Here is a 20,926-nt window from a genome sequence, read left to right as displayed (position 1 = left end):
CCTCTCACCTCTCACCTCTCACCTCTCACCTCTCACCTCTCACCTCTCACCTCTCACCTCTCACCTCTCACCTCTCACCTCTCACCTCTCAACTTCTTCCACTATCCCTCTTGATCTTCTTTCTCCCTTGACCTCTCAAGTTGCAACCCCCTTTCCTCTTTCTTCTTCCTTCCATCACATCATTCAAGCCTGAGGCTGAATCGTTGTGCCCCTTTACCAACCATGATCAACCACGTCACGCACCATGCGCTCGAGTTGTATGCTACCTCGCTACCAGGTTGCAGCTCGAGCCAACAGAAGCTCTTCAACGAGCTTGTCACCACTCTCCATGAACAAGAACTGCAGTCGCTCGCCGCGCAGCACCATGCCATCATGCAGCAGCCCGTTTCCGCTCAGCAGAACGTCTCTGCGCAGAGCCCTCACACCATGCCAGGCCATCCGCACTTCTCTGTGCAGCATCATGCCACCATGCAGCAGCCTGCTCCCGCTCGGCAGAATGTCTCTGCGCAGCGTGTCCTCACTATCAAGCCTGCTCTTGTCATGCGTAGACCGCCCAAGATCAAGCTCGAGCCCATGGACCGTAGCAACATCCTGTTCATCGAGGCTCTTCCACACCGCCACAGTCGCGCTTTCAACACGCTCGCCGTCGACATTGAAGAAACTGACGACGACACCGACGATGAAGTCGACTTCGAAATGGATTTCAGTGGATGCGAGTCGGCAAACGAGTCTGACCATGTGCCCGTTGACAAGTACGTGGACGACAGAATCAATGACAGAGAAGCATACGATGCCGAAATCGCCAACCTGATGCAGTTCTGTCCCATCAGTCTCAGCACTAAGGGTTGTCCTCACCGCGAGAAATGCACACTCAAGAAGGTGTGCTACTTCAACACAAGCAGACCAAAGTGTCGTAAGGATGGCTGTGAATTCTCGCACGACGTCATGGTCACCTGTTGCGATATGATCTGCAATGGCCACTGCAAGAGAGAAGAGTGCAGATACAGCCACGGTCAAGTACGCAAGATCATGACGATGTTCGCCGAAGACCACTCGAAGGGCGTTTATGACGTCGCCAAAGACGAATCTTCAACTGAAGCTGTCACAGCCCACACGGAGGAAGTCTCGGCTGAAGCTGAGACTGCCCAAGGTAACGAGACTTCGGTTGAGGTTTGAATCGCAGACCTTGACACTACAAAAACGACTCTCAAGGAAGAGAAAGAAACTGGGAGATGGTCATCAATGTAAATTAGTTTGAAATTATCGAGATTGACCACCAATTGTTGCTTGCATTATATATATTGAAATGGTGACTGCGCTCCAGCTCGCTCTGGGTCATTAGTATCAATGTCTTGTGGTAGAAGTGTGAGAATTGTGTTGTTGCTGTGATGAGTTGAAAATGGACCCGGCAATCGCACTTTGGATTGGCTGTCGCAGACGATGGAGCAACTTTGATCCTCACATTCGAGTCGACTTGTCCATGCCCCTGTGCAGTATCAGATTGTGGTCGTGGGATAACGTCCTAAAAAGTTGCTGATGCCGTTCGACGTGGCAGGTTGCAAGAGCTCATGACGAACGCCGAGAGGCTCGGTCATGATCATGGGTAATCGGCGAAAGCCGATGAAAATCCGACACGTTCTGTTGTATTATACACGTTCTGATGCTGTGGATGAGACTAGCACTCTCCGATCCTAAGGCAACCAATCTCATAATAACCATGCCTTTCGACAGCTCCCTGAGAAAAGGTTGCTGGTGATGGAGGGGGAGATATCGCTGCGAAAGAATCTATGATGCACATAACTTACTACCGTAATATCACTCGCTTTGTCGATGTGTTGACCACTGGAATAGCTGCATACCTTTTGTGGCGAATTTCTGTATTCTATATGCCTTGTTCTGTCTTTGGCGGAGGAGGCTGTGTGTAGACTGATAGGACATAGAATTTGTTTGACGAGTAGCACTACTTGGGCCGACGTGTTCGTAGGCTGAACGAGTCCGAGGTTTACGGTAGAATATCGGAACCACGCAGTCAGTCGCGCCGATGTGTGCAAAAATATTGCAGCACACTCTCACCTTTCGATACTGAGGCCAACAGCAACAAGGTTTGGAAAATCCAACGCGCCGCAGGGGTCCTTGATGAAAGATATCACTCTTCATCAAACCATGCACTTAGAAGCCATGGAATTTCGAGGCACGATTACATATGTGAACATCTGTCATATTATATTTGAACAGATTCCAAGTTTTGCGTTCTTCGGAACGTTAGTCAATTTGAAACTATACAGAGAAGATTAGCATGGCCCCTGCACTAAGGATGGTAAGTTCGAACCGGAGCATGCGCACCAAATTGGACATCCTACTAACAAAGCCGTTAGACACATGCAGTAAGCACAACCACAACTTCCTCACAATCACCATGGTACTGACTGCCTATCTAGAACAAGATGACTTCGAAATTTTTGTTTTATTGTGCTATTGAGAGCACGAGTCGATGTATAGTGTTCTTTTTTTTTCCCCTCAAACGCAACATCCAGAAGTGGTGGTGGGAACAAAATATTGGGTGGCGGAGTAGACGCTTAGTGGCGAATCCAACAAATCTCGAACGCCGGAGACAGCTTGCAAGGCTCTTCCCCACGTCTGCGACATCACTGAAATTGCTTCGTATCGACACGACTATTGATGATGTTCAATCTGCCTATAACAGTGCAAAAAGAGAATGTGGGATGGTCTTGGCGAACTTTTATGATCACAAACACAAAAGTCGAAAGCGCGTCTCACCTTTCAAGCTTCTTTTCCACAAATATATGTTGCTTGCCTTAACTACGATCCTTTCGCTTTACACTACATTTTGAAGAAGGAATGGAGGCGAGGGCGGAGGCTTTGTAAAGTCCTGAGGCGCTTTTTTTCGAAAGACGATTGCACCAACAGACAGATGCCTGTTGGTTAGATGCGTGAAGCAGTTCCAGCTTTACATGCTCATCTAGGAGATGAGTAAACACCAGCATAGGCAGATTATCGGCTGCTTGTTGGGAATAGATCTATTCAGTCCTCCAAGCATCGAAAGTATTGCTTTTGCAGGTTGAAGGTGACCTAGAGTGTGCAATTTTGCGAACGTCCCTTGGGAGCGTTCGTTCCCGACGTTCGTCGACTCTGTACATGGTGTGGTGGGATTTGCTTGACGCATCACGCATGTCAGTATCAGACCCTCCATCTTACGGAGCACTCACTAGCGGACTCAAGGACTGATCTTTCTCTACTTAGATAAATCCCAATTTGGCGTCTTTGAGAGATAACGAAGGAAGCCACATCATGATATTCCTAGCACCGTTTGTGAGGTATCGTCGACTGGAGGGTGACGCCTCGTAGTATATTCGGCGCCCTGAATTTTTGGTACCTTTAGCATATCGTTGACTATGGATTGATTCGAGCAACTGTGCCGTACAGGATTGTGGGCATTTTTGACAAGAAGAAAAGCATTGTTCTCTTTCCTAAGCCGATACTGAGTCTGCTCGGCTCGATGTCAGATTTTTGACGAACAATCACCATGACCCTGTCCAAATTTTGCACATCATCAAAACGGAAATACATGATGGGTCTAGCTGCTGGGCATAACAGCAGACTTACAAGTGCATGGCTCAAGGTGTTGTAGAGTTGTACATTAGGGTGAAGGCTAACAGCAGTCACTGCTTGTTGAAAAGGTTGAGCAGGGACACCAAAAGACTGGTTTCTTTATACCAGTATGAGCCACAGCGAGAACGTCCTCCTCCCTAACTGCTAGGATCCGTTTCCCTTGTGGCTTCATCAACTTTGCGTAAGAACAGCAACACTATCTATCGTGACCGGTCGTCTCGCTGGCAGTCCGTACCCACACCTTGATCCAGAAAAAGACCGTGTTTTCTCACAGCTTGCGATCAATCCGCGCTTATCATGGAGGAGAGATTGGGAGGGACGGGATCTGACACACGACGAGGGCGAGAATGTCATCGGGAGCAGTCTCACGTGAGCTCGGTCGCCGCAGCCGCAAATATGGTCTTCTATGTGTGTCACCTCAATGGCCGCTGGTATGTTATCTTGGTAAAAGGCATAAGTAAGGAGGTCGAGCACCGGCGTCTTGCCTCCTTGGAAAAGCACTCTGCAATTGTTTTTCTGCTTCAATCATAAGCCAAGGATAAGGCAAGTCGTCGTCGTTGCCGCACTTAGCGTTGTGAGGGGCAGTGATACTCAATGCAATACGCCATGTGTTCTGGAAAGTCGACAAGTTTGTCCCTTCTAGTCGGCACGCTGGCATTAATCAGTTTGGTACTGCGGCACATACATTCAGTATCTGTCGCATCGACGCAGCACGAGGCTGGACTCGGCAAATTTTAGTGATTGTTTATTGATCATCGAATTCGGAAGTTCGTCAGCCTATTGATACCAGAATTCGGCATACCAAGACAACACAGCCCGGAGGCTTTAGTCAGTCCTCGAACGACATGGATCACCGCGTACAAAGCAGTTCATACATCCAAGAAAAACGCTTTGACTTGAGCACATCCAGTCAAGACTCGCCTTGTGCTGAGTGCGAGTAATGTTGCCGTCTAATCTCCCCATCGTGGTTCGAATGCATCTCGAGGGGAGACGTTCTTTGACAACTTATTGTCGACCCATCAAGTCGCCAAGTCGCGCAAGATTGAATTCGACTTTCCAACAAGGTATACCACATAGGCGTAGTCAGGGTGTGGTTCTTTATCCGGTCTTATTGACGTACTGTTTCAACATCAGGTTAGCCAGACATAAGAGAGAACCCACCTTCGAACACTGATCGATCAACTCACCATCGGAGTATCTCTCACACACTCTCTCTAACACATACATAAACTCTTTCTTCATCATGAAGTTCACTGCCGTCGCACTTGCCGGCCTGGCCACTGTCGCCATGGCCTCCCCTGCCGCCGAGGCTAACCCTGCACCTGCACCTGCACCTCAGCCTGAGGCCAAGGCCGACCCTGCTTTCTCCTCGTGGGGCAAGAAATACCACCCCAAGCTCTGGAATGGCTGGGGCGATGATTCTGGCATGGTCTACCGCCGTGAGGCAGACCCCGCCTTCTCGTCATGGGGCAAGAAGTACCGCCCCAAGCTCTGGAACGGATGGGGCGATGACTCGGGCATGGTCTACAGACGTTCGGCTGAAGCCGATCCTGCTTTCTCCTCCTGGGGTAAGAAGTACCACCCTAAGCTCTGGAACGGATGGGGTGACGACTCGGGCATGGTGTACCGCCGTAGCGAGCCCAAGGCTGCTGGCACCGCCTCTACCACCGGTGCTGCTAAGCCCGCCGAGTCTGGTCCTTCTGAGGAGCAGTACGAGGAGTTCGAGCGCCGTGACCCTGCTTTCTCCTCGTGGGGTAAGAAGTACCACCCTAAGCTCTGGAACGGCTGGGGTGACGACTCAGGCATGGTCTACAGACGTTCAGCCGAAGCCGATCCTGCTTTCTCTTCTTGGGGCAAGAAGTACCACCCTAAGCTCTGGAACGGATGGGGTGATGACTCCGGTATGGTCTACTAGATTGTAGCTACCAAGCTGGTCGACTGAAGGCCGGTCACTTGATCGGTTGAGATCAGTCGGGGCTGTTAGCTACCCGGCCAAAATATTTTTCTTTCTCATTGTTTGGCATATTTCGCGTTGTCGGATGGCTGAACGCCTCTGGCATGTACTTTTTGGAGACCATCAGGACAGGTGTTTCCCGCTAGTTGTATCATTCATACTGGTATCGATAATTCTTGTCCACATAGAATCTGTTTTGAGACCTGTGAAGTGACCAGATTGCACTTGATCTCCACTCGTGTTATAAGATTGTGCTTAGTATGTTGGTACCTACGATTATGTGGAGGGGTTTTGATTGTGGGGTTGCACAATCGTTGCTCTTCGCGAGTCGCGTTCGCGAAAGCGTGTCGAGAAGTTGATCTGCGTAGTTGTTGCGTCAATCAGTAAATCAACGTTGTAATCGTTAGACCGCAGACGTGACAAAATCTATAAATCATACAGCGGAGTCGGCCGCCAGTAATGAATGGTGGTTGCGACACGGGTACGAGCTGCCGGAGTGTGAGCAATCTCCGCTCAGGCCGGAGAAGACAGATACGGCCCATAGAGAACAAGCAAGGAAGATACAGGGCCCCGCGGCGAAGACGCAATCGCATCTCTCATGATTGAGGCGTCTCTGCAGCTTGAGCAGTATCCAGGCAGAGCATTGTCACGTTATAGCAGGCGCCTGAGCGAGATGGAAGTGAGATGATGTTGACAGTGTCGTGATGGACAGGCTTCAAGCAATAGTTCGTCTCGGCCCGATCGCGGCGGGCAAGCAGTCTGGAAAGGTGCAGAAACACAAGGTGACTCCAGGTGGGATGGTCTGTGCCCGCCAGCTTTGTTGGGTGGTGCTTAGGAGGGGTTGAGCTCAAAAAGTCCTGCTGTCCACCATCACGCCCTCTCTCTTTCCTTCTCTCATCCACAAACCACATCACAAATGTAAGAAACACCTTCCTCCACCTCCCCGGGAACTCTAGGAGCTTAGCAGGGTCGTCGATTGCGGGGTGTGTTCGGGGATCTTGATTCAATGAGCCTGAGCTCTCCGTTTCTGCCCGAAGACAACTCTCCTCGGTCTGCTACCGCCGCGCTTCACCCTGCTATAGCCGAGGACCCTGTTCAGCCTTGCTACTGAGTATTGAACATTGTTCTCGAGCCATCGCACCCTATGCTCCTCAGATCCTCCGATCGACACGTCTTCGCAGCTTCCTCTCGCCATTGACTACACCTTTGCCTGACCTTCGACTAACATTTTCTCTCTCTCTCCTCAGAATCATGCCTATCCAGAAGATCCACGCCCGCCAGGTCTACGACTCTCGCGGTAACCCCACCGTCGAGGTCGACCTCGTCACCGAGAGCGGTCTCCACCGCGCCATTGTCCCTTCCGGTGCCTCTACTGGTTCCCACGAGGCTTGCGAGCTCCGTGATGGTGACAAGACCAAGTGGGGCGGCAAGGGTGTCCTCAAGGCTGTCGCCAACGTCAACGATGTCATTGCTCCCGCTCTCATCAAGGAGAACCTCGACGTCAAGGACCAGTCCGCCGTCGACAACTTCATGAACAAGCTTGACGGCACCACCAACAAGACCAAGCTTGGTGCCAACGCCATCCTCGGTGTCTCCATGGCCGTCGCTAAGGCCGCCGCCGCCGAGAAGCGTGTTCCTCTCTACGCTCACATCTCCGACCTTGCCGGCACCAAGAAGCCCTACGTCCTCCCCGTTCCTTTCATGAACGTCCTCAACGGTGGCTCCCACGCTGGTGGCCGTCTTGCTTTCCAGGAGTTCATGATCGTTCCTTCGTAAGTTCTTGGCTCAACCGAAACTTCCAACCAGCAATGACTAACAAATCTTTCCAGAGATGCTCCTACCTTCTCCGAGGCCATGCGCTGGGGTGCCGAGGTTTACCAGAACCTCAAGTCCCTCGCCAAGAAGAAGTACGGCCAGTCTGCTGGTAACGTTGGTGACGAGGGTGGTGTTGCCCCTGATATTCAGACCGCCGAGGAGGCTCTCCAGCTTATCACCGAGGCCATTGAGAAGTCTGGCTACACTGGCAAGATGAACATTGCCATGGACGTTGCCTCGTCCGAGTTCTACAAGACCGACGCCAAGAAGTACGACCTCGACTTCAAGAACCCCGAGTCTGACCCCGAGAAGTGGGTTACTTACGAGCAGCTCGCCGACCAGTACAAGGACCTTGCTTCCAAGTACCCCATCATCTCCATCGAGGACCCCTTCGCTGAGGACGACTGGGAGGCCTGGAGCTACTTCTCCAAGAACTACGACCACCAGATTGTTGGTGACGATTTGACCGTCACTAACCCCGCCTTCATCAAGAAGGCCATCGAGACCAAGGCTTGCAACGCCCTTCTCCTCAAGGTCAACCAGATCGGTACCATCACCGAGGCCATCCAGGCCGCCAAGGATGCCTTCGGCGCTGGCTGGGGTGTCATGGTTTCTCACCGCTCTGGTGAGACTGAGGATGTCACCATTGCTGACATCGTTGTCGGTCTCCGTGCCGGTCAGATCAAGACTGGTGCTCCCGCCAGATCTGAGCGTCTCGCCAAGCTCAACCAGATCCTCCGTATCGAGGAGGAGCTCGGTGACAACGCCATCTACGCCGGTACCAAGTTCCGCACCTCTGTCAACATGTAAATTTCGCATCATTGACCCAGGAGTAAAAAAGGACAGAGCACGGCCAGGTTTCTCTCATTGCACAAACGTTATATCCCCTTTCTTAAAATTTTGACGACGACAAGAATAAAATACAGTTCAAACAAACATGGTCGACGTGATTGCTGTGGTTGACGTGATTGTTGTGCTTCCCTTCAGGACTTTGATGTGAATGACTGCATAGATTTGTGCAGACAATTGTGCAACCTGGAGACATTCGGCGAGCGGCTTGGCGAGTCGCGGAGTTTGGGAAACTTTGAAAGTGGAATGTCAAGCAGGCGCAAGCACATAACCCTTGCCGCAAGCATGTCTGGATCCATTTGTCTGCGGTGCCTAGCCAGGCCGGCGGTGAGCTCGGTAGAGCAGAAGACATTACGAATCACAGCACAATCGGCAGCAGCCTTCTCGACGAGTGCCTCTCTGGAAGCCAACTCAGCCGTCAAGAAGAAGACCACCTCTGTCGTCAAGCCCGGCCGTGGCGCGAACGCTTCATTCAGCAAGGCTCAGGGACAAATTAGAAAGGGACAGCCTGGTGCCAGAACCGGAAAGCCGCCAGGAGAGGGAGAGCGCAAGGCCATCCGCAAGAGAGTCGTCCTGTCCAACACCAACGCCGTCGAGGTGCAGGGTCTCGACAACCTTTCTGCCACGAACATAGACGATGCTGCTATCGAGGGCCAGGTCCTTGGTCTTAGCAACGAGGTCATTGATGCTCTGCGCGCGACTGAAGCCTTCAAGCCAACTCAAGGATGGAGTCTCTTCCGAAGGCCGGCAACACTGGTTCGCAAGGAGACTGCCGAGCTCGCAAGGTTGATGCAGGAAATTGAATCGAAGAAGACGTCGGTGCGACGTGTCATATACGGCGAGCGTGGCTCGGGCAAGAGTGTTCTGGCCCTGCAGGCCAAGGCCATGGCTCTGCTCAAGGGCTGGATCGTCGTACACATCCCTGAGTGTAAGAAGTCCTACAAGACATGACAATGGATGGAGCACGGTATGCTGACTTTTGTATAGCCAAGGAATTGGTCCTGGGCAGCACACCCTACGCACCATCAACCGAGGCAGGCATCTACAACCAACCGCATTTCACAGCAGCCATGTTGGGTCAGATCGCAAAAGCCAACCACACCGTCCTCTCCACGATGCGCCTGTCACAAAAGCACGACCTCTCCGTTCCGATCCAGTCAAACATCAGTCTCGACCGCTTCGCCATGATGGGTGCCCAAGACCCCGACCTCGCATGTGAAATCTACAAGGCGCTTTGGTCAGAGTTGACCGCCCCTTCAGCAGAGGGTGCAGGTCTCGCTCGCCCTCCCGTCGTCTTCACCATCGACTCGGTTGCTCACATCATGCGCGACTCTGCATACATGAACCCCGACGTCCAGCCCATCCACGCTCACGACCTCGCAATCGTCAACCACTTCTTCAAGCTACTCTCCGGCAAGCAGGCCCTGCCTAATGGCGGTATGATCTTCGCCGCAGACTCTGGCAGCAACAGACCCACAATCGCCGGTTTCGACCACGCCATTCGCCGTAACGCCGCCCTCGCACAAAACAAGCAAGCTCCCGAGTGGGATCCTTGGGTCAAGGTTGACCAGAGAAGCATTGCCGCCCTGAACGGTGTCGATGTGTGGCAGCTCAAGGGCTTGACAAGAGAAGAGGCTCGCAGCATCATGGAATACTACGCCAAGAGTGGTATGCTTCGTCAAACCGTCAACGACACCTTGGTCGCTGAAAAGTGGACTCTGAGCGGTGGCGGTATCATTGGCGAGCTCGAAAAGGGCGCTGTCAAGACTCGCATTTGAGAAGGCATGATCTTGATGTAGATGTATTCTGTATGTATATTTTACTGGTGTAATTGAGCATGATTTCAAAATTCATGAGGGCGCTTTTGTCTGTTTTCTGTTTTCAACCTTTCGTCTCGAGCTACATGCATGGATAACACTCAGAAAGGTCTGAATGCCGTGGTCTATCATCTCGATGTTACCTTCTGCCGCCAGACAATATATTCTCTTATCTACCATACCGAGCTCCAGATAGGCATGATCTCTTGCCCGGAAAGCTTAATCCAGCCCGCCTCAGCCATCATGCTGTCCATCTACATAACTTTCACCCACCACACCATCATTTCACACACCCTATCCCTTTCTCCCACATCCCAATCTCCAGAATGCGGTTCTCCTTGCCGCTTATCAGCATCCTCCTCCCCCTGACCCTGGCCCACCAGCATCAATCTCAACAACTCCTCCAAGCAATCGATGCAACAGGCCTAACCGTAAATTCAATCCCCTACTCCACCCGAGTACACTGGATGCGTAAAGCAAACGAAGCGCTTTCCCTTCTTTCCTCTCCATGTCCTTTTGCAGCTTTCGGCACTGTGATAGTAAATCATACAGCTACTACTTCTGGTGATTTGGGAGAATTGGTTTGTATAGGGATTAATGAGAATTCAAAGACTGGAAATCCTACTTTGCATGGTAAAACACACTCTGCCTATGTCATCATTTAGCTGTGTTAAGAGTAGTAAGGGTATTGACGGCGAATAAACAGGTGAAATAGCAGCAATAGCAAACTGCACAACCATCCTCAAAGACCCCTCAGGTCCATACAATCTCACAGCTTCTCAAGCCCAATCAGCTTTCTCCTCCCTATCCCTCTACACAAATGCAGAGAGTTGTCCCATGTGTGCTTCTGCAATCCGTTGGGCAGGCTTCAAAGAATACATCTACGGTACTTCCATCGATACACTTGTTGAACGTGGTAAGAGGCCCCTTTCTCCTACACGCATTCATACACACACATACTAGAGAGTATCGCTGATTGCAGTAACATAGGTTGGGGTCAGATTCGTATATCGAGTTATGATGTCTTCAAGGAGTCCGGGGATTTGCCGTCGAGGACGAAACTCATCGCCGGCATCTTGGCTAATGAGACGGATCCTTACTTTTTGTGGCAGTATGATGCGGCGTATCCTTGTCCGAGAGGATGTGGGAGGAATAGTGAAGGGGCTGGGTGTACTGCTGTGTAGAACACAAAGAGGCAGAAGAGGAACTTCGTCGAGAGTTGCAAGAGCTTAATTTGAGCGGTCAGTCCTCGATGAGGTCCGGCACTTGACATATGCAGAGCAGATTCGACACTCCAAAGTTATTGTGCTCGATGTATGCGCAGTCCTTGTCTTGATGTCATGTACGATGCTTGCTTATCAAAATTGCACGATATTTTGGAATGAATTGGAAGTTTAGAGACGTGATTATAGGTTACGGACTAGGAACTTACAAATCACTAGAGACCATGCCACAATCACCATGATGGCCTCACACTAAAGCTCAAGATGTGACGTGGTCGGGATGCTGTTGGGCGGCCTCACCAGGAACGTCGGCTTCCCTCTCAGCGGCATCATGTTGTGGCTTGCCAGCGGCAGGAGCATCAGACTTCGTGTCAACGGAAGCCTCGGGTTTTCTCTCAGCAGGGACCTCCGAAGTTTGCTCGACAGCAGTCTTATGCTTCTCCTCAACAGGCACGTCAAGCTTCTTCTCAGCAGGTGTTTCCGGCTTCTTCTCAGCGGGTATCTCAGGCTTCTTCTCAGCATGGGGTTCAGGCTTCTTTTCTGCAGATTTGTGCTGAGGGATTATCTTGTCGATGTGGGTCTCAAGTTTCTTCTCGGCAGAGTCGTGCTGGGATGTTTGAATGTCGGAGGCAACAGGCTTCTTTCCACCAAGATCGTGCTGGGTAGCCGAATTGTCGGCACGGAGCTCCGGTTTCTTTTCGGCAGAGATGTGCTGGTGTGTCTGTGTGTCGATCGTCTTTCCACGACTGTCGGCTGGAATGTGTAAAGGATTGCTTGGGTCTGGCGAACCCTCGGGCTTCAGTAGCTCTTCGCTGTTGACTTCTCTCAGCTGCTTCTCGCGATCTTTCTACCACTGCGAGGGTTCCGGCTTGCGTTGGGCATGGCGTCTGTCCTCCTCCGTTGGTATCTCACTTTCCGATTCGAGATCGCTATCGTCACCGCTTTCGACACCATGATCATCGAGATTGACAGTCTCGCCCTTTTGCTCACGCTCGAGGTTCTGCTGATGCCATTTCTGGTAACGATGAGGAATATCCACATCACGGTGATTCACTCTGACGTCGTAATGCTCTGGCCATACAGGCAGTTTGGCCAGCTCTTCAGCGACGGCTGTGCTTCGGTGACGGCCTCTGACACATGCCACCGCGACTTTGATCTCGATCTTCTTGATACTGTTGTCCTCGGTATTCACGACCAGTGCTCTCAATGTCTTTTCGGCCTCGAATACTTGTGGAGGGGTCTCGGTAAGTAGCTCGTGGAAAGCTGGATCTGCACGCAGGTTCCTACGAAGGCCTTCGCAACGGCCATCGAAAGCTTTACGAAGCTCGGGAGGTGGGTTGATCAAGCGGCGGGCGTTGAGATGTACATCGGGCTTGAAGTCAAGCGGTCGGCCTTTTAGGCCATAGCTGGTGATGTTGAGGATAGTGCTCTTGGGTTTAGCGGCTCCAGCGTTGGATAGCATTGCAGGTTGAGATGCGAAGGGGAGTAGCTATGGAAAAAAATGGATAAGGTGATAACTTTGATGTTTTTGCAAGAGTCTCGGTGGGTGAAGAAGGCGACTGAGATTCAGCTGAACTTCTGGGCTGGGAGGTCGAGAGAGATTGGAAGGCGCGATGCTCGCCTACGCATGCTTACCTACACCCTTCCGTCTACCTTAACATTGTGCATATATTGTCGCTTGGACATTGAGAGGACGCGTACTTATCAAGCGGCGATGGATTGGATTCCTCTTACAACCAACTGCAGTAGGCTTCTCGTAGCTTACACAACTCTCTGCTATGGAGATTGCATGCGTGGACAGAAAAGAAGCCGGGCCTGGAGACCTGAGGCTCACGTCGATCCCTTCCGTACCGAGGTTCTCCCCCATGGCACGGTCTCTTCCAAGCGTGAACACTGCCACTCGACATCCCCCTCGCATGTTGCATTTACGTTCACACACTCAATCCTTCAGGTTTGATCGCCATGATAGACACGGTCCATATGGGTGTGGACGAAAACCCGACCGCAGGTTATTCGATCCGTAAGCGCTGAAATCTTGTGGCTGGCAATGCACGCTTGCGATTCGCTGTCACCTCCACTTCTTCACACAGCTTGCCTGCATGTCGTCGCGACTCCAGGCCATGCACAGCAGTGTGACTTGTCTTGCCATGGGCGCTTAGATTTGAGAAATTACCATGCCAATTTGCCATAGTAAAGTTCTGACCATTCTTAAGGAGTGCTTCTCGCGATAAGTGCAAGTCACAAACTCGCCTGCAACATTCTCTCCGTCTAGCACATTCCCGGTCAAATCATCTTTTCCTTATATATCGTTGGTTCTCACGTGTGAGCGTTCTATTTACGGTACTGCATCCTGTTGGGTAGATCGGTTCCAAGCGCCTATTTTGGTTACCAGCCCCCTCAAGTCGTCTCTGGCGAATCAGCAGCACTAATCGTAATCCACAAGAGGTCAGTTACCGCCCATTCTCTTTGTATCGCTGTCGCACATCTGTTAGCGCTACGATGTCGCCTATCAATCTGACCACCGCTCGTTGTGGGTGATCAAAATATCAAAAGGTTGACATCTCCTGCACCTTTCTCATCAGACTTTCGCCCAACCCGTACTGTATACCTCCACCGTGCACTCATCCCAATAATCGTTTCTTCACATTGTGAAGACTTGAAGTTGCGGTTTCGGGCTTCCCGTTGTGTTTCCCTTTGATCCGCTCTGCAATCATCTCACGTCAGCCCATTTATCCTTCGAAAACATGAATGCCAACATCAGTCAAGTACCTACAGACGGCGACCCAACAAGGCCTCGAGCTCAGTCTGCAAATTCATTCTGCTCCTCCTTCAAATCACCTCGACTCGCACGTTTTGCCGAGGCGACGACGGTCAACTCACCAATCGAGCCTCCCCGATCGTCTTTCATAGCTTTACCAACGAACCACTTCCGACCGCAGCCTCAACCTTCTGACATTGGATTCGGATACATTGATGACAAACACACATCACACGTAACGGTCGAAATGGAAGACACTGATAACAACCATCTGCCTCGAGGTAGAAGCGATGCCCCTCTGAGCCCACCATTGAAGAGTGCAATGAAGACCCCTGGTATAGCACCAAGAAACTTTGGCAACATCATGAGTCCAACATTTCGTGAAGAAAATGTCCTGGAGAAGCGAGAACTTGCTACCGAGAAAGAGCAGGCCAAAGACGTTGTAAGTATTCATCCCGGGATAATTGGCAAAGTCCTTCATTGACACCTCAACCAGAAAATCAAAGCTAGAGTTCGTGCGGCCAAGATCTTTCTGAGGAGTATCAACTTCGCATGCTCTCTGATCGTTCTATCCATGATCGGAACAACGTTCGCAATTTTCAACGCGACAAAGCACTTGTCGGCTCGTAGCAATCTGCCTCCATGGGCCATCGGGACAAGTCCATGGCCCCAAATTCTACTCTTGGTGATCGCCTGTATCTCCATGGTATTCTGTATTGCCATCTTCTGGAGTTACTGCAGAGGCGGGCACAAGAGAGCCGAGAAAGTGCAGACTTACTACACTGTCTTCGCGGTTGGATTTTTCGCCTTCAGCATCGTCATGTGGGGAATTGGAGCTGGAGTCCTCAATACTACAAGAACCAACAGCAACGGTCAGGATCTCTGGGGTTGGTCTTGCAAAGAGAACAAGCGTAAAGAACTTTTTGCTGCTGAGGTCGATTACGCCCTTGTCTGCCGGTTGCAGAATTGGTCCTTGGTGTGTGCGGTGATCGAGATCGTTGTTGAGCTTTGCGCGATTGGCGTATACTCTTTCGTCTTTTACCGCATATGGTCCAAGAGAAAGCTGCGCAAGTCAATGGCTGTTCGTGACCGCGCTCGCTCCGATCTGTACCTCGCTCAATTACGTTCCCAATCAGCACCGAACACGCCTGGTCTAAATGGTCCCCTGAGTCCAAGAGATGGTGGTTGGAGACCACCTGTCGACTATTATAAGGCCGGACCATCTGTTGAGGCTGGTATAACCGAAGACGAGGGCATTCGCTATGTTGATGCTTTTCAACAACCCCCACTCCCTAAGCCATTTATGCTGCAACCACCCCCATCCAAGGGCTTGACCCCAAAGATGCAGCAAACTGGTTTCACTCCCCTCAACTATACATCACCAACGGACTCGCGATCGCCTTCACCCATACAGATGCAACCTATAGAGCAACGGCAGGGCCACTTCGGTGCCGCTCCTGGTGAACAAGTCTACGAATCTGTGCCTATCCCTGGATCATATGGCAGTCCGTTGAGCTCGCCAGCCGTCGCTCCTCGACAGATGACCTTTCCACGCTGACCCTGAATCTGCGGTCTCTTCTACTTGATTTGAATACAATGGTTTTGGAGTAATACACCTATCCATCTTCACTCGAAGCTAATTGGAAAGAGTCGGCTCTTTGTCGGCTTAGCATGGAAGTATAACATGATCTGACCAAGTAAATCATCTTCACGAGCATCGTACTTTCAAAAAATTGCATGTGATTTGGTCGAGTAATTTACAAGACTGGTGATGTTGTTCTTGGCGAATGATGGATAGGCAACTGGCGGAAGCTTGACTTTGCTTGTATCGTCTTCCGGACCATCCGGCTTCCGCAAAATCAAATGGGGCAGGCGCGGAGGCCGAAGATACCTGAATAGGGTATGTACTCGTTCAGCTAGCTCTTCGAAAATTCAATCGTTCCTGTCGGCCAGACGTTGTCCCAGCAAGTAAAGGCAAGTCAAGCAAGGCCTCCGCACCGTGAGAGTGATATATAGAAGGGCTCGTTTGTGTGAGACGTGGAAAGGCGCCTACATTGATGGCCAAGAGAGATGTTCGAAGAAAGATTGGAAAAAGGCATTCCACGTTGAATGCCCCTTCTTCAATTTATGGTCATATACTAGGCATGTCATCGCTCTGTTATTTCCACGACAAACCCGGACCGAAAAGCAGAATCAATGTTTGTTCTCCACGAAATCTCAATTGAAACTACTTTTCTTGACGTCACTGTTCCGCGGTCAACCTTGAACCACAATTACGATTGTGGCAGTGTTATACGCATATGAGGACCGAAACGTGCAGTCGGCCGAAGTGCTTCTCTACTCAAGTAGTTTCTCTCGGTTTTTCATCTCTTGCCAAACGTGTTGGGATTCTCATATACTCCGTCATCCTTGATCTCCAGCTTCCACACGTTTTCCACACGCGCAAACTCACAAATCTGGTGAATCTCCCGAAGCGCCGGTTCTCACGCGGCTTAGTCGCCCCTCATGCCTCTACCACCGTGGATCTCTGGAGACAAGTCCAATGCACCGGTGCCCAGCAATGGCTTCTTGTCCAGCGGAAGCAAGGTTCGGAATCCGAAAAAGCCCAAGGCGCGTCCTCCCAAGTCGCTCCGAGAGACTATGCTTTTGCCAGTACGATCATTGCCAGCATATTCGGGACCTTACTCAGTAGGAACTATGGAGATTGAAGTGCCAGTAGAGGAGCCTCGAACGTTTTCAAACATCACTCGAAAAGGCAACCACGTACTGCAATTGAAGACTGTGCTTCTGACCATATACTATCCCGCTTCTCCACCACAGAAGAAGAGACCGTCCCGACAACTATGGCTAGGTCGCCCTCGCTTCAAGATGGCTCAAGGCTATGGACATTTTGCGGGTGTCGGTACTGTGGGTGTACCTATCTTCTTGCCGACAATGTTCACGAAACTCCCAGCTTTCAGAAATGCGCCATTATCCTCTCAGTATCCTCCCGGAACAAAGACTAAAGAGGATTACGAGAAGGCAGGAGAGAATACAGAAGATGAGGATGAAGTCGAAGACGATGAACATGGACCGAATGCCAAACCTCCAAAGTTCCCCCTTATGATTTTCAGTCATGGTCTAGGTGGTACCAGATCTGCTTACTCGAGTGTTTGTGGCGAGGTATGTGGTATTTCTCTTCGAGCAGGTCTCCTTTCTGACATAGTACAGTTCGCGAGTTACGGCTTTGTTGTGATTGCTCTTGAACATCGGGATGGAAGCGGGCCTCGGACCTTCGTTAATCAGCCTGGAAGTGGAGAGGTTAGGTTCGACAAGGCTGGTGAACGACGAGATCCTAAGAAGCACCACAACAGGCACGGTAATACACACTACGACGTTGTTGTAAGTCTTTTTCCAACGAGACGCCCAAGTTCTCACGGCTGACTTGTCAATAGGACTATGTCTTTCCCCAAGGTTAGTCACAAGTATTGTGTATCAGGAGATGAATATTGACAATACAAGACAACGAATGGGACACAAGTCCTAATAACGAAAAAGGCGTCGATCACGAATTACGAGGATCTCAACTGGACTTGCGAACGGCTGAGATCGAAGAAGCTTACAAGATCATGAATGTTATCAACTCCGGACAAGGCGGAACCATCGCTAAGCAGAACATGCGTCGGAAGGGTTACAAAGCTTCCAGTACCCACGGTCTAGAAGGCGTAGACTGGACTTGTTGGAAAGACAGGGTCGACACTGAATATGTCGTCGCTGCTGGTCATTCTTTCGGAGCGGCGACGGTTGTGGATATGTTGAGACACGAAAAGCGGTTCAAATGGATCGCCCAAGGCATCATCTATGATATCTGGGGGTAGGCAAGCTGATTCCAATCGCAAATATAAAGCTAACCTTTCTCACAGGAGTGGAACACGACCATCAGCTGCGGAAGACGAAAAGATTCAAGCACCTATACTGGCCATTAACTCGGAAGCGTTTACTTACTGGCCGTCTAATTTCGAGCTTGTCGCTTCGCTTGTCAAAGAAGCTCACCCCTGCCCAGCTTGGCTCATGACCGTCCGCGGAACGATACATGTTTCACAGTCTGATTTCTCCTTGCTATATCCCAACGTCTGTTCCATCTTTCTCAAGGCCAGCGCGAATCCCGAAAGAGCATTGGACATCAATGTCAACGCCTCACTGGAGTTCTTATCGATGGTCATGCCGACGATACCACACCGTATCCGAAACGCATTCCCCAACGAAGAATTGTTGCTCACCCAAACGCATCATCTCGAAGATATACCTCAAGTAGATATGCACAAGCCAAAGGACGATAAATGGGTGGCCGCGAGGTTGAGGATCCCGCACGAGTTTACCTGGAGAGTGGCTCCAGGTTTGGCGAGGAAAATGGCGCGAAGGAGGATAACGGAAGGAGGCGGCTCACCAGATGATGAGATCTGGTTGCATTGTAAGCCGGAGGATGGTACTGTCGAAAAGTACAATGGTACGGTCGAGAGACTGAAGCCGAAGAAGCCAACTGCAGACTCTGGCTCCGTGGAGAGAGTGAAGTCGCATGAACCTAAAGCAGAGCCTGGATGTGTGGGCCCAAACACAGATACGAAGGAGGAGCCGGGGTGTAAGGAATGGAGGAACTAATGTTAGATACCCACTGTACATACAAAACATAGCAACCGAGCAGTAGGAGCTCGACTTCGCAATACGTGTTCGTTTATTCTTTCATATGCAAAACTCGAGAGAGCTGCTCAGCAAGATAACAAGGGGCTGTATCTGTTACGTTGTGATGAATATATACAACTAAGGCATCGATTTTCGTCATCCACAGCTGAGTGGCGCAGCGGAAGGTTCGTAACACAACTCATTCACCACATCTCAACACTCATACTAACTAAATGTGTAGCGCGCCGGGCTCATATGAACTAGTTCAAGCAACCCGGAGGACCTCGGATCGAAACCGAGCTTAGCTATCCATTTTTTTTGTCCTTGAGTGAGGCACCAGGTGTATCTCTTTTGCTACGCCATCTTGTAATCTATTCAATCAAGACTCAGTCAAACCGAGGGCCATGGATCGAGCCTCCGCGAGCTCTGTTTGTCGAAGGTATGAGTCACCTTTTTCGCTTGTTGACTCTGGAATTTTTTTCTGTTGTGGAGTTTCCTGGAAGGGAAAAGCGTTGATCACCGGAAGTGTCTCCGTGTGCTACTTCGCTTTATGCTTCAGCACCTTCACCACGACCACCATTTCATTCAATCGACACAACACGTTACAATATCAGTCAAGGTAGGTGCAAATCAAATCGAAATGTGTTGTTCTTTGATCTTGGCGTTGGTTACGTACACCTCATGAATAGTTTGTGTAAGTGCATTCCGATGAGGCTCTTCACATACATTCCTCCTTCCATGTCGTTACCTGGGGAGCATCTCAAGGAGTCAACAACAAACAGATGGCTTCCTTTACAAGCCAGCCATCAAGCCTCTGTCAAGTCTCCGCCGTAGTTTCCCTTTCAAAGATCACAACATATCTACTCCATCTACCATCATAGCTGCAACTTGGCAAATCTCGAATTCTCACCACCATGCGACCCACCATCTCTCTTCTCTACACAGCTACTGTGCTTAGCACACTCGGGCAAGCATTTAGTCTCTGGGGTCATTCAAAGCCCTTGAGTCTGCAGGAAAGGGCCAGTATCTGGGGTCTGCCCGACTGTGCCAGCACTTGCGTGACTTCGAGTTTCGGAGGCTGCAACAACATCGACGTCGAATGCATCTGCAGAAACAGAGAATTCCTCGACAATCTCGGCTGTTGCATGTCCAAAGCCTGTAGCGAAACAGATCAAGCTGGTAAGTAGCGAGTTGATCACCTTGAATAATTCGCAACTTCTAACATCAATCCAGCCGCCATCGGATTTGCCAACAACTTCTGCTCTGCCTACAGAGTCAGTGATTTGCCCTCTGCTGCAACATGTGCATCGACTGCTGCGGCGACGACTACGGATGAGAGTACTACACCGGCTCCCACACTCGACCCGTCTTCTCCGACTTCTTTGCTACCGGCATTGAGTTCGGCAGCTTCGGCCGCTATTGCTAATGTTTCAAACGGCACAAACATGACAGGATATATTAGTACTCAGCGTGTTACTGTTACGGCGACTGTCACTGCTAGTAGTACAGGTCAGGCTCCTCGTGTTGCGGCTGAGGTCACGGGTTGGGCGTGGGGTGTTGGTGCTGTACTGGCTGCTGCTGCTGCTGCTGCTGCTGCTGCTGTAGCTGTCTGAAACTGTGGCTCGGCAAGGGTGTAACGGTACAAGCTAGGGAGGTCTTTCACCGGTGTCCTTCGTTGTCTCTTTGCAAATGTATACGTTCGTCCCGTGTAATGTTCAAGCTTGTCATTCAGATTTTTTATACACATCTGCGAACATGATCTGTGTCTCAAAAGAAGGGAACGATATCTCTGTAAGAAACCTGAGTCACGAATACAAGATGATTTATGATGAAGGCGCTTGCATTAAACACTCGGCGAAGGTTCCTTAGCCGGCTCAGGACAGGGTTCCACTTTCAACAACACCTAGCATTGTGTCAATTCTAACGTATATCAACCGCACAGTGATCGAAATGCGCGGCATTTCGTTACACGACTCTTTTGTCGAACTTTGCGGCTTGGTGCAGTTAGCGCAACAACAAGTGCGACAACAGCGTTAATGACATTCAGGTGGCTGGACTACGAATTTCGAGATTTACGCTCTCCCGTCAAGGTGTCAGAACACGTCGAGCGCGTGCGGAGATGTGAACAAATCAGTACATAATGCCTAACGAGGAGATAACTTATATGGACAGAACGATAACCTATGTAAAGACGCATGAATGATTAGCGTGCTTATTAGAA

General features: G+C 50.5%; 11 protein-coding genes across 11 annotated transcripts; 10 read left to right on the top strand and 1 right to left on the bottom strand.

The window, feature by feature from the left end:
• Position 1: 1 nt before the first annotated feature.
• Positions 2-1,480, top strand: AUEXF2481DRAFT_45234 (uncharacterized protein). The gene has a single exon (XM_013483335.1). The coding sequence runs from the start codon at positions 223-225 to the stop codon at positions 1,174-1,176; it is 954 nt and encodes a 317-aa protein (XP_013338789.1). The 5' UTR covers positions 2-222; the 3' UTR covers positions 1,177-1,480.
• Positions 1,481-2,272: 792 nt separating this feature from the next.
• AUEXF2481DRAFT_575858 (uncharacterized protein) lies at positions 2,273-2,916 on the top strand. Its single transcript, XM_013483358.1, has 2 exons — positions 2,273-2,317; positions 2,376-2,916. The coding sequence occupies exon 2, from the start codon at positions 2,445-2,447 to the stop codon at positions 2,850-2,852; it is 408 nt and encodes a 135-aa protein (XP_013338812.1). The 5' UTR covers positions 2,273-2,317; positions 2,376-2,444; the 3' UTR covers positions 2,853-2,916.
• A 1,957-nt stretch (positions 2,917-4,873) lies between these two features.
• On the top strand, positions 4,874-5,545 carry AUEXF2481DRAFT_34105 (uncharacterized protein; the record flags this gene model as incomplete). The annotated part of the gene is made up of 1 exon (XM_013483328.1): positions 4,874-5,545. One exon carries the CDS (start codon positions 4,874-4,876, stop codon positions 5,543-5,545), a length of 672 nt encoding a protein of 223 aa, XP_013338782.1.
• A 1,290-nt stretch (positions 5,546-6,835) lies between these two features.
• Positions 6,836-8,209, top strand: AUEXF2481DRAFT_71596 (uncharacterized protein; the record flags this gene model as incomplete). Its single annotated transcript, XM_013483346.1, has 2 exons — positions 6,836-7,356; positions 7,414-8,209. 2 exons carry the CDS (start codon positions 6,836-6,838, stop codon positions 8,207-8,209), a joined length of 1,317 nt encoding a protein of 438 aa, XP_013338800.1.
• Positions 8,210-8,533: 324 nt separating this feature from the next.
• Positions 8,534-10,026, top strand: AUEXF2481DRAFT_71577 (uncharacterized protein; the record flags this gene model as incomplete). Its single annotated transcript, XM_013483343.1, has 2 exons — positions 8,534-9,176; positions 9,236-10,026. 2 exons carry the CDS (start codon positions 8,534-8,536, stop codon positions 10,024-10,026), a joined length of 1,434 nt encoding a protein of 477 aa, XP_013338797.1.
• Positions 10,027-10,391: 365 nt separating this feature from the next.
• AUEXF2481DRAFT_48810 (uncharacterized protein) lies at positions 10,392-11,249 on the top strand (the record flags this gene model as incomplete). Its single annotated transcript, XM_013483342.1, has 3 exons — positions 10,392-10,698; positions 10,772-10,981; positions 11,056-11,249. 3 exons carry the CDS (start codon positions 10,392-10,394, stop codon positions 11,247-11,249), a joined length of 711 nt encoding a protein of 236 aa, XP_013338796.1.
• An 846-nt stretch (positions 11,250-12,095) lies between these two features.
• Positions 12,096-12,908, bottom strand: AUEXF2481DRAFT_575541 (uncharacterized protein). The gene has a single exon (XM_013483357.1). It carries the CDS (start codon positions 12,748-12,750, stop codon positions 12,136-12,138), a length of 615 nt encoding a protein of 204 aa, XP_013338811.1. The 5' UTR covers positions 12,751-12,908; the 3' UTR covers positions 12,096-12,135.
• On the top strand, positions 12,909-14,132 carry AUEXF2481DRAFT_576121 (uncharacterized protein). Its single transcript, XM_013483356.1, has 3 exons — positions 12,909-13,272; positions 13,502-13,733; positions 14,055-14,132. Exons 1-2 carry the CDS (start codon positions 13,067-13,069, stop codon positions 13,647-13,649), a joined length of 354 nt encoding a protein of 117 aa, XP_013338810.1. The 5' UTR covers positions 12,909-13,066; the 3' UTR covers positions 13,650-13,733; positions 14,055-14,132.
• Positions 14,033-15,604, top strand: AUEXF2481DRAFT_34100 (uncharacterized protein; the record flags this gene model as incomplete). The annotated part of the gene is made up of 2 exons (XM_013483327.1): positions 14,033-14,488; positions 14,543-15,604. 2 exons carry the CDS (start codon positions 14,033-14,035, stop codon positions 15,602-15,604), a joined length of 1,518 nt encoding a protein of 505 aa, XP_013338781.1.
• Positions 15,605-16,307: 703 nt separating this feature from the next.
• AUEXF2481DRAFT_103373 (uncharacterized protein) lies at positions 16,308-18,750 on the top strand. The gene is made up of 5 exons (XM_013483355.1): positions 16,308-17,208; positions 17,257-17,427; positions 17,481-17,499; positions 17,548-17,899; positions 17,949-18,750. Exons 1-5 carry the CDS (start codon positions 16,552-16,554, stop codon positions 18,682-18,684), a joined length of 1,935 nt encoding a protein of 644 aa, XP_013338809.1. The 5' UTR covers positions 16,308-16,551; the 3' UTR covers positions 18,685-18,750.
• A 683-nt stretch (positions 18,751-19,433) lies between these two features.
• AUEXF2481DRAFT_45223 (uncharacterized protein) lies at positions 19,434-20,405 on the top strand. The gene is made up of 2 exons (XM_013483334.1): positions 19,434-19,884; positions 19,939-20,405. Exons 1-2 carry the CDS (start codon positions 19,620-19,622, stop codon positions 20,316-20,318), a joined length of 645 nt encoding a protein of 214 aa, XP_013338788.1. The 5' UTR covers positions 19,434-19,619; the 3' UTR covers positions 20,319-20,405.
• Positions 20,406-20,926: the final 521 nt, after the last annotated feature.

Source organism: Aureobasidium subglaciale (assembly GCF_000721755.1).
Source record: "Aureobasidium subglaciale EXF-2481 unplaced genomic scaffold scaffold_45, whole genome shotgun sequence".
Taxonomy (NCBI): Eukaryota; Fungi; Ascomycota; class Dothideomycetes; order Dothideales; family Saccotheciaceae; genus Aureobasidium; species Aureobasidium subglaciale.
Note: the sequence above shows the minus strand (reverse complement) of the source record. Positions and strands in the feature narration are given on the sequence as shown.